General features: G+C 55.3%; 4 protein-coding genes across 4 annotated transcripts; 1 reads left to right on the top strand and 3 right to left on the bottom strand.

Moving 5' to 3' along the window:
* The first annotated feature begins 723 nt into the window (after positions 1–723).
* On the top strand, positions 724–1,474 carry IWZ02DRAFT_13776 (uncharacterized protein). Its single transcript, XM_066761717.1, has one exon. The coding sequence runs from the start codon at positions 848–850 to the stop codon at positions 1,412–1,414; it is 567 nt and encodes a 188-aa protein (XP_066627047.1). The 5' UTR covers positions 724–847; the 3' UTR covers positions 1,415–1,474.
* On the bottom strand, positions 1,466–2,065 carry IWZ02DRAFT_13769 (uncharacterized protein). The gene has a single exon (XM_066761716.1). The coding sequence runs from the start codon at positions 1,973–1,975 to the stop codon at positions 1,517–1,519; it is 459 nt and encodes a 152-aa protein (XP_066627046.1). The 5' UTR covers positions 1,976–2,065; the 3' UTR covers positions 1,466–1,516.
* Positions 2,066–8,424: 6,359 nt separating this feature from the next.
* IWZ02DRAFT_13743 (uncharacterized protein) lies at positions 8,425–9,608 on the bottom strand. Its single transcript, XM_066761711.1, has one exon. It carries the CDS (start codon positions 9,329–9,331, stop codon positions 8,711–8,713), a length of 621 nt encoding a protein of 206 aa, XP_066627045.1. The 5' UTR covers positions 9,332–9,608; the 3' UTR covers positions 8,425–8,710.
* On the bottom strand, positions 9,609–14,201 carry IWZ02DRAFT_13719 (WD repeat protein). Its single transcript, XM_066761707.1, has one exon. The coding sequence runs from the start codon at positions 14,023–14,025 to the stop codon at positions 9,886–9,888; it is 4,140 nt and encodes a 1,379-aa protein (XP_066627044.1). The 5' UTR covers positions 14,026–14,201; the 3' UTR covers positions 9,609–9,885.
* Positions 14,202–14,248: the final 47 nt, after the last annotated feature.

The following is a 14,248-nucleotide window of genomic DNA, read 5'->3' as shown; positions in this document are numbered from 1 at the left end:
ACTCGCTCGTACTTTGTTGCGCTTTTTGCTTTTGCCCTTTTCCGTCGCGCGCCCGTTGGCCGTCCGCTCGCTCCGCGCCGCCTGCCTGCGGTCTGCCCCTCGCGACTAGACATGACGCTTGACTCTTTGGCCAACGGGCCCGCAGCCTCGGGCTTTAGCGGCCGTCGACGGCATGGCCGAGAGATGGATGACCTGGCGATGCTAGCCCTGTCCCTCTTCTCCTCACAGGGCTCCCCTTTAGCCAGAAAGTCACTGCCCGCGGCAAGCAGCCCGTCCAATCCTGGCCTCACGACCAAAAGAATCAGTAAAGAGCGGCGGCCCGATGCTACCCTCGTCGAAGCGGTCGGCCGCCATGCCACGCCATGGACCGGGACATGGCAACTCGAGTGGACGCCGTACACCTCAGCGACTTGTGACAACAAATCCCGACTCTGCAGACCGCACACACACACTCGGATGCGTCACCGAAAATGACCGAAAGGACCCGTCCCGATGAATGGGGTCCCGGACGTTGACGCTTCGGCAGAGCATGGCGGGACCTAGCAGTAGAGCAGGCCAACTGTCCGTAGACGGAGGTGCCCGCCTCCGCAACTTGACCTGCGTGTGACGTGCTGTGCCGCGTCTCCAGGCAGCTACGCATCCATTGAGCCGTTTGCGCGTTGACTTGACGAGGCAGAAAACGAGGTGCAATTATTGCAATCAATGCATGTCACGACAGGCGCGGACCGGGGCTGCCAAAAAGCACTAGCCGAAGCTTACTGACTTCGCCAAAGCTACCACTCCTACAGTCCTTTACCGATGCTCTAGCTTCAGCGAGACTTTCCAGCGCCGGATCGGTCTAGCCGCCATGTTGTCCTCCCTCCATTTGCTTCTCATCTCTCGCGAAAACTTCTCCGTCGTCCTCACACCTCCAGAAAGACCCCCTGGCGACCACCCTCCTCGATGCAATCTCGATTTGTCAGCTTTGACACCCTACTCTAGACCTCGACACAAACGGGCCTTTTTTTTTTTTTTTTTTTTTCTTCTTGTCCTTAGGCACCACACCCTTTCATCAGCGGCCAAACTTTCCCTGCCATCTCTCCATCTTCGACATGTTCTCCGATCCAGACCCGATCTGATCTCACCATCCCCAATCGAGCGCAATTACCAAGTATATCACCAAACATCTACCTCAGAAATGTTTCTGCTGACTGGGCATTTTCAACACGTCGCCCGTGTTCCGTCCCACATCACTGGCGTCAAGACTTGCCCCTATTCCATCTCTATTCCTTATAACCGGCGCGCGACAGCGGCAGCCGCAGAAGCGTGCTACCTTTGCCCTGGCTACAAGGAACACTCATGCTCGCTTCCCTGGCACGGGGCCGCCAACACTAAACGACTACACCCGTCCCCCCGATATCCTAGCTTGACGTAGCGCACGCCGCACCAACGGCGCGCAGGCACGTGTACTCATATCTAGTCTCGCCGCGTCTCTGACTATGCAACTGGGACCTTCCCGAGTAGCAATACCCCGCTGCTACCACACCCGCGTCATCATCTTTGCAATCCTGTCATCAATCCTATCCGCGACAAGCAAAATGCGCTGCGAGCTGAGAGGAATATGTGAGTACAAGTAGCCTGGGGCAGCCCTGATAAAGCTTGGGGAGGTGTGGGACTCATGGTTCTGCAGTGTTAGAATTGAGTTATCTATCCTTGCCTTCGCTGCTGACCCCGGCCAAACAAACGTCGTCCGTTGTCTAGATCGTACCCGGGGGGCGGACAGACACGGCACGGGGCCGGCCACGGTGACGGGTCCGGCATTGGTGTTGGCGGGCGGGCGCTGACGTTGGTGCGTTGAGGTGGCGGCTGGCGGCATTGGCGCCGGCAGTGGTAGTGGAATACCTACTTCTGCTGTGTGCAATAGGGCAAGAGTAGGGGGACAAGGTGGAAGAGGATGAGCAACGAAAATAAGAACAAGGGCAACAAACTGCATCATCTTGGAAGCGAAAAAAAAAAAAAAAAAAAAAAAGGTCCAGGCAAAGCCAATGCGAATGCGGTCGAGAGCAAAAGCGCAAGCGGTACTTGGCTTAGGAAACACACCATCGCTCCTATTACCGCTCGCACTGACGACGGAGTGGTACTTCCGACTTCTTTCTCCCCTCTTCAGCCTCACCCTTCAAATCTGCAAATCATCCCCACCCGCCTGCCTGTCTGCCCGGTTGGGCTCATCGGACGTTGTGCGTCTGGTCCGTCCGACTCGAAGCATCGCCCTACGCATGCATACTTTTTCTGAGTTGTTCAAGCGGGCAGCAGCACAAGATGACCACCATCGCAGGACCATGCGGCGGCGGTGAGATTGAATGGGTGGCGGGTGCACCACCAGCACAAGGCAGCCATGCACGAGGCGCTCGAGCTGGCTGCGCTCTGTTCCCGGTATCCGGTCGGTGAGGCTGGCCGCTACTGCAAAGCATACATGTGCGTCTGTGTGTACACCGAATGTATGTACATACATGCCACATACGAACAGTAAATGCGTGTGGGCCGAGAATGATCGGGGCGGCCGTGGCTCGGGCTCATAGGCTGCCTTGCCTTTCTTTTTCTATTTTTCTTTTGCTGCTATCCGGTAAGCTACAATTTGCTTTTTCTTTCGTTCCTTCTTTCCAACGCAGCTTGCGCGCACAACTTGAGCCCCCGCCCCGTCAGTGATTTGATTTGATTTGCGAATGCTTAGGCACGCCTCCACATGGCGATGTTTGGCCTTGGCGATGCTGATCTCTCAATGCTAGATGCTGGACACCGGATGTCCGGCTTGTGCTGTGTGAGATGATTTCGAAGGGTCTTCCCAAAAGAGGAGGTTGGGGGTGTAGTCAATCGAAAAGCACAACCAGCTCCCCCTCTCCCTCTCAATCACGAGTAACGGGTTCGGTCTCGGGTACGATCAAAAGATAGAGTGTCTGCAAGAGCGGAGGTGGATGATGGATGGTGCTGCTGACTTGTGTGCTGCTTGCAGTACCTCACAAGCAACCATCCAGGGTTCAAACCACCGTACCCAACCTACGGTCCGCCACTAAGGGACAGGCGGCGGCGCTACGGGCACAAGCTCAGCACCAAAACGACGCTACAACGTTTAGCGCCACCTACGCTACCACGTCTGACCCGTGTCGTCCATCTGTCCTCGACCCACCGCACACCCCTACTCCGCTACCTACATACATACGCCACGCGGCGGGCTGTATCGGGAGTCCCTTGCCTAGGCGCCCGCTCTGCTCACCTAGATTGTTTAATTAACAGCCCAACCACGCACACAATAGCGCCCAGAAACGTCTGGAAAGGAGGACTGACTGCCCTTTCTTGTTCTGATACAATCCCAAATTCAGTTGCTTAGTAGGTGGTCAGTTCCTTGTACCTGCTCAACCGTCCCCCTCTCCTCCCCACCGACCTACCACCCTCTCCGTCTCGTGCTTCCTACCTTAGCTAGTGCCCTATCCCGACCTCATGCTTTGTTTTTCTTCGACAAGCTTCGTCGAGTTTTCCGGGACAGCAAAACTGCACGCTTCGCTGCTGCGCTGCTCTGTGGCCGCCCCTTTCAGAGCCCCGCCGTCGAGCCAGAGAAAACGGGCAACTCGAACCCGACAGAGCCGCCGCCACTTGCCATGCTTCTCTCATCATTAAATTCCTTGGACTAGCTCGCGTACCAGCTGGACAGTGCGCATCATCCTCGCCGGTATCAGACTTCTACACTCTATCATTACATTTACTACAGCTATGACGACTGCTCCTCCAATTCTCTGAGACAGCATAGCATGTAGACGAGCACGTAGTCAACAGTCAGTCATACATCAGTCAGCCTCCACCGGACAAGGCGAGGGTACCGCCGCTACCGCTGCCGCCCAGGGGTCATGGCGGACTGCGCAGCGAGCAAGCAAGCAAGTAGGTGAAGATGGGATGGCGCTTCCTTGGTTGCTCACCTGCTTGCTTTGCCTGCAAGGTTGCACTCCGATCGACCGACGTACGCCATAATCATCGTCACTGGGATGGCCCTGTCTGCGCGGCTCTCCTGGGGTGGGTGATGAATGAGATGCGGGTGTGTGCATGTGAGCGTGCAGGATGTAGAGTATAGGACACAAGGGCGCGGGAGTGAAGGAGAGTAAGAGAGGGAGAGAGGAAGGTCGGAGCGGTGGTGGTGGTGGTGGTGGTGGTGGCTATTCGGGACTGTAATGCCCGTCCGGTGCAAGTGGTTGGGCACATACTCACGTACAGTTGCAGCAGAAGCAGCGGTGTGTGTGTGTGTGTATGTACAGTTTGTCTTTTTTTTTTTTTTTTTTTTTTTTTTTGCTTTCTCGTGCTGACGACTGACTGACTGACTGACTGGCTGGCTGGCTGGCTGGCTGGCAGATGGGCAGGCAGGTGGGCGGCGGTCTGACAAAACGGACAAGGAGTGCCATCGTGATGCTACACCAGGGTACCTATCTTCACGTTCGACCCGCTGACGACGGCCGGGGTCCACGAGTGACTGTCTGGCGCGGCGGTCAGAACATTCGAAGCAGGTCGTTAATCTGCTGGCATCACAGCATTCACTCACTCGGCAATCCCGCGTCGAGCAACCAAGATGCTGTTGCGTGGCATGTCTCAACGGCCTCTTGCTCGTTCTAACCACCCATTCTCCCACCAGCCCAACCATCAACTGACTGCCCGCGTTGATGGTGGGGTCGTCGTCGTCGTCGTCGTCGTCGTCGTCTTCTTCTTCTTCTTCGACTTCGACTTCGGCGCGTGACCGACCAGTCAGTTTCCTTGCTTGCCAGCCAATATTATCCGTCTTTTGCTTATTTCCTTCTCTGATGCGTCGCTCTGCGCAGCTTCTTCTCTCTTTTGATCAGTGACGAACAGTCCGTTCCAATTCCCTCCGAACAAAAAACGTGGGTTTCAATGTCGATTACTACTAGGAGCTCGGCTCGGCGTCTGGCATGCCTGGCTCTCGCTGCATGACTGACTGACTTCCTACCCACGCGCACGTACTACCACATCTTGAGTGGTAGCGTGACGGAGCATTGGCATTGGCATTGGATGACTACAGCTGATGCGTCCGCCCGACGGGCACCGTAGTCAGTGAGGGAACGAGCGAACAGATGCGCGAATGGATCCATGGTGGACGGTCGTGTGGCACACACAGACAGTCGACCGACTCCTCTGGCTTGCGTTGGTCCATCCAGTCCGGTGGGTGGCAATGGGCGCCGCACAACCGGTTGGCTGGCTGGCTGGCTGGCTGGCTGGCTGGCTGGCTGGCTTGTTCAATCATCCACCCGCGCACGCACTTCTCAACAATCATCATTGTGGCGTAGCTGTGGATATTCTTTGAACCGGCCGGCTGGCTGAGGTGGTCGGTCGGAGGGCGCCGCACGTGGTGAGCGAGCGATGTAGTTGAAGAAGAAGCGTGGGCCATCCAGCCAGCCAGCCAGCCAGCCCGTCAGATGGGTGCGTAAAAGGAGTGGAGGGGAACGGCATGGCGTTTGCACAGGCGTCTCCGTTGTCGTCGTCGTCGTCGTCTGCTGGCGGGTGCCGACGTCTTGGATCAGAAACAGACGACGGTAGAGTCAACGTCGTCTTGCATCTGCTGCCTCATCTTGGGTACATAGGTTGGTCTGGCAGCCAACGGGTCAGGATCAGGGTCCGGTTCACGTCATATCGGGACCAAGAAAGGACATGGAGGAGCACGGGGCGTTTGGTGCTGGTGTTGGTGGAGACTTTCGAGGCATGGTCCCGGCGAGTTTTCTGGCGCGCGCACCCGCCGGCTGGTTGAGGTGGTGGGCGACATGAGCTTTGGTGCCGGCAACGGCGTGTGCCGGTTCTTGCGCATGGTGGAAAAGGCTTCTCCTGCGCCGAATCGATGGGGGAAAGGCGTGTGTGTGCGGGATGAAAAGGTGACCAGTGCAGTGTCAAAAGAATTCAGTGCCATTGCCATCTTCTTTTACCTGCCGCCGTACATCTAGAATGCCAATGTTTCTTGGATTGTGGTCAATTGTTCGCGGGGTTCAGTTTGGTGGTGGAGTGCGCGAGAGACGGACGCGAGGCTGCATGTCAAGTGTTCTACAACCCACCACCATCCACCATCCATCATCCATCTCATCTCGTCCACCATCCACGCACTCACTCACGCACGCACGCACGCAACGAAAAGCACATCTGCATCCGCCCACCACCTCATCTATTCTGGCAGTCTCGCCTCCCATCGACCGGCGCACGCCACAGCTACCAGAGATCCGGCCCCGGCCCATCTCAGCCCAACGCCTGTCGCGCCGTGCTGGCGCAGCGCCACGATCCACCCCAGCCCAGCGCCTCCACGACGCCACGATTACCCCCTGGATGGACTGGCCGCACTGTCGCTCGCCTCCTGAAGCCTCCGGTCCCGAAGTTCTGTCTTTTGGTTCTGGATGGGGCTGGCGCTGGCGCGCGCGCGCACCCACGCACCCACGCACGGGGGGCGCCGCCGCCGCCGCCGCCGCCGCTGCTGCTGCTGTGAGGGCAGGGTACGTAGAGTAGGTAGGTACCTAGGCAAGCCCTCCCTCTCTTTCGCACTGTCGTTTGTCCCCTCGTCCCCTCGTCTCTTCGTGCGTCTCCTCCTTGTCGGCTTGGGATAACGCAGGCAAGCCACCACCACCACCACCACCACCATAACATCCATCGCTCGCGGCCAAACCCATCCGTCCACTCATTTCGTGCGTTGCTCCATCTTGTTCCGCCGCCGTGGTCCCGGGCAAGCCCCTCTCACCGTCTGCCCGGCAGAAGGCGTCGTTCATGTTGTCTCATTGCGTCGTCGTTTCCTCCAATCTTCCCTACTTTATCTACTGCGCGCCCCGTAACGCGGCCTATACCTCCCTACCTTACCTGCCTCTACCTGTTCCTGTCAGGGGGTAAGCGTTCTAGCAGTAGTGGTCAAAGAGGTGGCTGAGGGCAGACAGAATTAAGGGTCCAAAAGCCTCCCCGTCTCATCGTACTGTTTCTTGGCGTCGTTTGCTTGGTTACTGCCATCGGAGGATTTTTGATTTTGCTCTCCTGTCCACTTCCCCCCTCCCAAAGCTTAGCCAGATGGATGGCTTGTTGGCTGGGTGGCTGGCTGACTCGGGCTCATCACTGTGCTTCTACCGCTTCCATGTGCACGTGTGAGAAGAGGGCGCCGTCGGAGCTGGCGCCGCCCGTCGTGAGCCTTTCGGTCATTTGTAGGGGAAGTGGTTGACGAAATGTAGACGTAGGGCTGTTGAGACGATGATGATCGTGCATTGCATTGCAGTGCAGTGTAGTGTGCTGTGCAACAGCGAACTCGGGACATTTGTCCTCCTCTGCTTCACTTTTGCTACTCCTTCGGACCTGCACCTCATCCTCGTCGTCCGGCACTTGATTTGAGAGGAAGCATCTCTGATTCTTACTTGCGCTTCAATGCGCGCAGATAAGGTACCACTCAGTACCGGTTAGCTGCGTGACGCCCTCTCTACAAGAGACTTCAGGGGCGCTCTGCCGCTTTCCATCTCACGCACATCTCTTCTTTCGCAGCTTTCCCGAGGGCAGCAAAACTCGCCCATCAACAAAATGTTTCAATGACTGTCAAGATCCCAGCGCCAATTAGTGAGCCATGCCCATTTTTCAACTTCGACTAACAAAGCATGCCAAATTTCAACCATCGTACCCGCAATTCAAACACCAACGTGTCTTTCTCAAAAGGCTAAAAGGAACCATTTCGTTATCCATTCAAACTTTTTTGCAGAAAAAAAAAAAAAAAAAAGAGCAAACAAGAGCAGAGCTGTGCTAGCTAGCTAGGTAGCTGGGTCGTCGTTCGCATAGAGCCCCTTCTCTATGCGGCAAGTGCCAAACTCTAAACCGGGGGGGAGGGGGATGGGGGGCAGAGCGAAGTTACGCGGGGACTGGGGGTAGCAGAGGTTAAACGATGTACCGGGAGAAAGAAACATGGGGGAGGATAGGTAGGTAACTCAGTTAGCATTTATTGAAGTTTGCCTTTTAGGTACAATGCACACGACGTCTCTCTGTGTGTGTGTGTGTGTGTGTATGTTCGCATGTGCTTGTTGCGTCTGTTCTTTTTGGGTTCGCAACTAGTAGCTGCGAGTGCAGCGGGAGTCTCGCCGTGGCTACCGTGGCATTCCTGACCTCCCTGTCTGAAAACTGCTGCCTCCGCCGTAGCGACGCGTCACTGCTTGGTAGACGGCGAGTCCGCTAGCCAAAAAGTCTAAAGGCTGGATGTTTTTGAGTTTTGCTGCAGCGGGCATCTTCATCATCTTGCGCGTGGGGTGGGTCGCTGAGTTGGTTGGGATCGCGCTTCTCTTTCCTGAAAGGCTTTTGTTAACTTGCGCAATTGGTCGTGCCCGTACTTTTGCGTCTGTTGGACGCGTCGATATACTTCTTGATTGCAATCTGAGTGTGGGTCTTTCTATAGAGACGGTGAGCAAAAAAAAAAAAAAAAAAAAAAAAAAAAAAGACGCCTGATTGTGCCTGATACGCGCGAGATCAACTAAAAGCAATTACATCACGGTGAAGCCGATGGTGGAAGCTTCACTTTCCTTCGAGTCGCGCAGGCACTTGCTTTGGTTCATTTCGTTGCCGAGAAGTTCCCTTTGCAAGCCTATACCAATTGCCCAACCTCATAGCTACCACTACGCCATGCTTCTCTTTTCCCACTCCAGCCGCTTGACCAGCTCAAACACCGTGTCTCCTCTGGTCTCCTGTTTCAGTATTGCACAGCGCACCTGACCACTTCATCGAACCAGAAACCGCGCAACAAAGCCCTCTCAAGCCAAGATGCATTCAACCAACCGACGGATCCGCGTCGAGAAGGTGCTACAGAATGAACACTGGCTGCCAGGCTGACGAGGCAGCTGACTGGCCATGACGGTGTGTCGAGGACGAGCCTTTTGAATGCCCTGGGCATCGCACATCGGGCAAGAAAAGACCAACGAGACAAGATTGTCGGCATTGATGACGAAAAAAAGGCAGCGTACTGGCTTGTCTTCATTGCTTGGTTTCCCATCTCCCCACCCGTGATGAGTGAGACGGGGTTGCCCTCGCCCTGGCTGGTGTGTCTCGCCGTCGTGGTTGGCTCCACTCCGCTGCGGTAAGCTCGGTGGATGACGCCGCTCTGGCCGGTTCTGGCTGCGGTTGGCTGCTTGTGCTCATCTTCTTCGTCGTTGTAATGCCGCGTCACGCGCATGACGAACCAACGGTCGATTGTCTGTTGCTCGCTTTTGTTCCTCGGTCCTTCCCTGATGGGCATGGATTGCATCTTGTGTGTCCTGCGTGCATCGAGTGCTTCCCTGGTGGTCGCCTCGTGGGCTGGCTGATGTTGAAACATGGCCGGATGAGGCTGCGGAGACGTGCAGACGAGGCGACGTCACCTGCCTTTGTCCAGTATCTGCGGCTGAGTCGCTCCCTTTCGTGCTGTCTCGTGGTAGTGGACATGAAAATGCAATCTGAGGTTTGAGCGATTTGCGATGGTACCGCGTGACCTCTCAATGGGCTGCAAAGCAGAGTGCTGGCGAGCAGGATGTCGGAGTGCCCGACTTGCGGCAGGATCGCTCAGAACACCCTCTGCGCATCATGTAGGATTTGCTGGTGTGGAAGGTAACGGCAGCAGGAGTATCGTTGGAAAAACAAAACAAAAGGCTAAGACATGACCGGTGGAAATCTCGATGTGGTTCTGTTTCGGTCTCTAGGGAATGACCATATGCATTGTGTTTTTCGTCCTTGGAAGTCATCAATGGCTCTCCTCATGGAGATGATGGAAATCTCAAGTATTTCTCGATCCAAAAGGACATCGTGAATCGTCATTATCCAACAAAAATTTGACACCTATTGATCATAACCATAGAAGACAGGGTATACTCACAACACACTTTGGACCCAACTCTAGTCGCCCATGCAAAGACAAGCCTCCCCACACATTGTGTGAACAGCGTGTCCGCAATTTGCACACGTTCTGTACAAACCATCCAGCTGTAACCAGCAGACCATGCAGACTCTGCTTTTTATCTTTTCGTTTTTGTTCATACCGCCGACTTCGCCTTGCTGTACGGTGATTTTCGACGGAGCTGGTCTTTGTGGGGGCGTGACGGCAAGCCATGGTAGTAGGTCACTCGAGGACACTGTGGTCCCACATGGCAGCGTTTCCAAGGCCAGAGTGTCGGACTCGACAAGCGAGCGAACCTCCGTCTCTTTACTTGCAGCCATCCAATCCGATGTTTCCCTTGGCTCCTCCTCAACCCAGTAGCTCACCATGCCATTGAACTTCAAGACTTCGCAGCGCTCGCGAACGAGACCCCAAGCCATGAGTTCTTGGTCGGCGTAGCTTTGGCGGTAGCTAAGGTGCAGCCATTCCCTGCTTTGGTCGAGTAGTGGCACGGACAGATGGCCGTCGTCATCAAATTGATCTTGATTTTTGAGCTTGACTTGCACAATGACGTCTCGTCCGCCAAGCGCTGTACCATCTGAGTGAGTTAGCAGGCCCGAGGATGAGGATTCGAGAAAGGGGGATGGTGCGCCGTAGGATGACACCGAATCATCATCTGAGTGGTTGGATTCATCCTCCTCGCGTGGGCTAAAAAGACCCCTGGGAGGTGTTTGACTGAGTCCTGTGCGGGTCCGCTTAAGTTGTCCAGTGGACGAGCGCCCTTGAGAGGAAGAAGGGTCATAGACAGTATTTGGGCCCCAGGTTACGCCGCTTTTCTCTGGCGCAGAGCTTGAAAGGTCGCCTGTCCTGCTGTTGACTGGCGGAGATGGGGACGGGCCAGCATTTGTGAAAGGGCGAGAAAATGTTGAGAAGGCAGTGCTGAGATTGCTCCTCTTGTTTCGTTCAGGGGACGACGCAATACTAGCAAACCCACTTGCGCGGTATGGATTGACGCGAGAGAACAGAGGCGGAGTGTTACTCGTCGAGTGAGGTGTAGGAGTGCTTGACATTACATCACCACTCCAGGGGCCGTTGGATGACCCAGCAGACCCAAAGGTATTCAGACGGCGGTCTGATTTACCAAACGCCGGATCTGAACCCATTGAGTTACGCTCGTGCCCGTTGGACGGGTCAGTGACTGAAAGGGTTGGTTGAAAGAGACTTGAAGCAACTTCTCTCGTCGGATAGTAATCCAAGGAGAAGGCCGGCGTTCGCATTGAGAGATGCAAATCAGCGTGAGGAAGACGCATCATCATTCCGTTTGTAACCCCTTCGCTGGCAGCAGGCTCATGGAACATACAAGACAGCATAGCAAGCATTTGTGTATCGGCAAGCCTTTCAAAATGTTCAAAGAGCCGGGCCACGAGAGCTTGTGCAAAGGGGTGGTTCCCCCATTTGACACGACCTTTGAGTTTGGGCCTTGTAACAGCATCTGGCTCATCATATGAAAGATCGAGACCGCTGTCCCTCTTCTTGATGTGCACAGCGGAGCGGCGCGCTACAATTAGTATGGGCTCTCGTCGATAGCTCTGCTGCATGATCTCCAGAGGCACCTCGTTCGCAAGTATAAGGCCAACGAGATTCCAGATGTCTGCAAGGTCGGCGTACCCGTGCTCTCGCGCGACTTTGGCGTTATGGTTGCAAACCGATGGCCCTTCTCCGAAGATCTCATAGTCTTCTGCAAGCTCCCTTTTCGCCGGGAGCAAGTCTGCAAAGTCGTGTATAGTAATAATCGACTTTGGCTTCGGTGCGCTTGGTCTACTTTCATATCCAGCGCTCGAGTGTTGCGAGGACCTTTGGAATTTCAACGGGCCGCCACGCCAGGCCACAGGTGGAGCAATTCCTGAGATCCCACCCATGACGGGTGATCCTGACGAGGAGCTTGAGGACGTCTCCCAAGAACCTTGAGACTCTGCATCGTCGTGGCTCATGGTCGAGGAGTCTTTTCGGTCAGGCTCGGGAGAGGCAGTCTTGAGGCGGCCCAACATTTCAAAGATTCTCTTGCTCTTGTAGGTACGACTATCACTGCTCAACGTCGCCAAGTTGGAGAACATCGGCTTCGGCTCAGGCTTTGGAGGGAAAAAAGTGATAAGCCGGCCATCCGGTGCCCATATCGCGCCACATTGCTTCGGCAAAGGGACGTTGGCGTTTGCATTCACAGGGCCCAAAATGTCTGTGCCGCTCATCTCCATGGCAGGTGTTCCAGAAAAGTCGCCGCCGACCTCATCCTCCTCATCACTCGAGCTTTCCTCGTCAACGCTGCTGGCACCCTCGCCCGCCTCTGAAAGCCAGCTGATGCTTTCTTCTAGCCCACGTTCGCCAAGCAAATAGCTTATGATGGCATCGAGTGAGCCTCTTTTGCGATTTTTGTAGACCTCAGCAAGTGCCTTGATTTCGCTTTCCAGCCTGTCCTCAGTTTCGGGTGAAATGAATGAAGTAGTCTTCTCAATCTTGCAGTCTGGTGTTGCAGATACGGGATAGTTTGGCGGAAACCTGATGCTGATGCGCATGAAAACGGGATCTCCATTCTCACCCCAGGGTCCATTGAGCGTAACAGTAGCTGTCCGTTTCGGTATCTCGACCTCTTCGAATTTCACCTTTTTGTACTTGCTTCCCACATGTGTTATTTCATCTCCTAGAGAGTCAGGAGAGTCCCAAACGAGGTGTTGTTCAGGAGACAAGATGTCTGGTCTTGACCCATGTCGATTGAAATGTCCATTTGGGCCTCCGATTTTGACTCCCTGCATCCACGTGAGCTTGTCCACCGTCTTCTTCTCCCGAGTTCGTGCTTGCATGGTCCCAGAGGTCCCCATGAGGCCCCGCTCTCTTGCACTGGCACCTGGACCCTGGAGGGCTGTCTGAGCATAAGGCAGGCTTGATTTGCTCATCCCTGCAGATTGGAAAAGGGCACTCAGTTGGCTTGGTGCTGTAGAAAATGCGTGCGGAGGCTGCGTCGTCTTTCCTGGGATGGAAGAAATTGGCGCCTCGTCGTGGAAAGTCTTGTACACCGCCCCTTGGCGAGTATGCTTGTAATTTGGCCGTACTGGCGCTCCAATTTCATGACCAACATGTCCAAGGATAGATGCGTCAACGCGGTACAAATTAAGCTGGCGATCACTTCCCCAAGATACTAGCTGGAACTCGCGCTCATCGATACCATCTGACGATATGCCTCCCCGGGTGCGCCAGAGGAACTCTTTGACTTGGTCGTTGTGGCCTTTGAAGGTGTGCACTGGTCTTACAGCAGCATCTTTCTTCACTCCTTCACCCAAGCGCCGATCGTACAGATGAAGATCAAAGTCACCACGCTGAGGCATTGCCAGTGTTCCCCATCCAAAAGGAGTATGCCTGGCGCGCCAGACTCCAAAGGGAGTTCGTATGACACGCTCCAGCATGGAGTCTTCGTCTTTGGTGTAGTCCCAGAACTTTATTGATCCATCTAAGGAGCAGGTCAAAATTCCACCAGCCCGCATCCGATTCCAATCCACTCCATAGATTTTGCTCCTGTGTGCCTCAATGGTCCGCAAGGGGTAAACACCTTTGCGCTGGTCCCAAATGCAGAGAAACTTGTCGTGCGCAGAGGCTAGAATGTGCGGGTCCTGGCGATTCCATTTGACTTGGGCAGCCCCTCCATCCCACTGCGCGTAGGAAAAAACTGGTCTATCAGACGCCCGAAGATCCCACTTGTGCACGAATGTGTCTACAGCGCAGGTTGCCAGGAGATCGGGATGGTGTGCAGAGAGATTGATGTCCGTAATGGCCCTCGAATGCGCGTGAAGAGTGAGAGGGGGCTGCGTCGCATGATTGAGGTCCCAAATCAAAGCCTTTTGGTTCGAAGTACTCGCGACCAAGCCGTCTCTACAAGCAAAAGGCGACCACTGGACGTCGGCGACCTCCCACAACGTACGATGGGCCAAATGACGGGGTGGAGAATATGGATTGTCCAAGTCGATAATGTGCAATCCTTCTCGAGAAGCCAGGACAACGTCGCGACTGCTGGGCGACATGGAGGCCGAGCCCACAGGCTCGTCGACGCGAATGGAGGCATCGCGGCCAAACGTGGGGCTGTCGAACGGAGAGCTATCCCCGTGCGAATGCATCGTTGAATGCGCGGGGAGCTACCCCTCGTGCGCTGCTCATGGATGCGCGAGAAGAGTCATGGGAACGGCGGTGGGTTGAGCGCGGCGCGACTTTTTGGAGAGGGTCGAGGGCGTGGCAGCGGGAGGTTTGAGGCGGGAGAGGTCAAGGTGCATGTGGGAGGCCGAAGGGTGACGCAGCGCAGAAGCCGCGGCGTGTGCCGCTTGGCCGATGACGAACAAACAT

The sequence above is a fragment of the Phyllosticta citriasiana genome, assembly GCF_038021145.1.
Source record: "Phyllosticta citriasiana strain CBS 120426 chromosome Unknown IWZ02scaffold_1, whole genome shotgun sequence".
In the NCBI taxonomy this organism is placed as follows: domain Eukaryota; kingdom Fungi; phylum Ascomycota; class Dothideomycetes; order Botryosphaeriales; family Phyllostictaceae; genus Phyllosticta; species Phyllosticta citriasiana.
The sequence above is the reverse complement of the archived record's forward strand: the minus strand, read 5'-3'. Positions and strand labels throughout refer to the sequence as shown.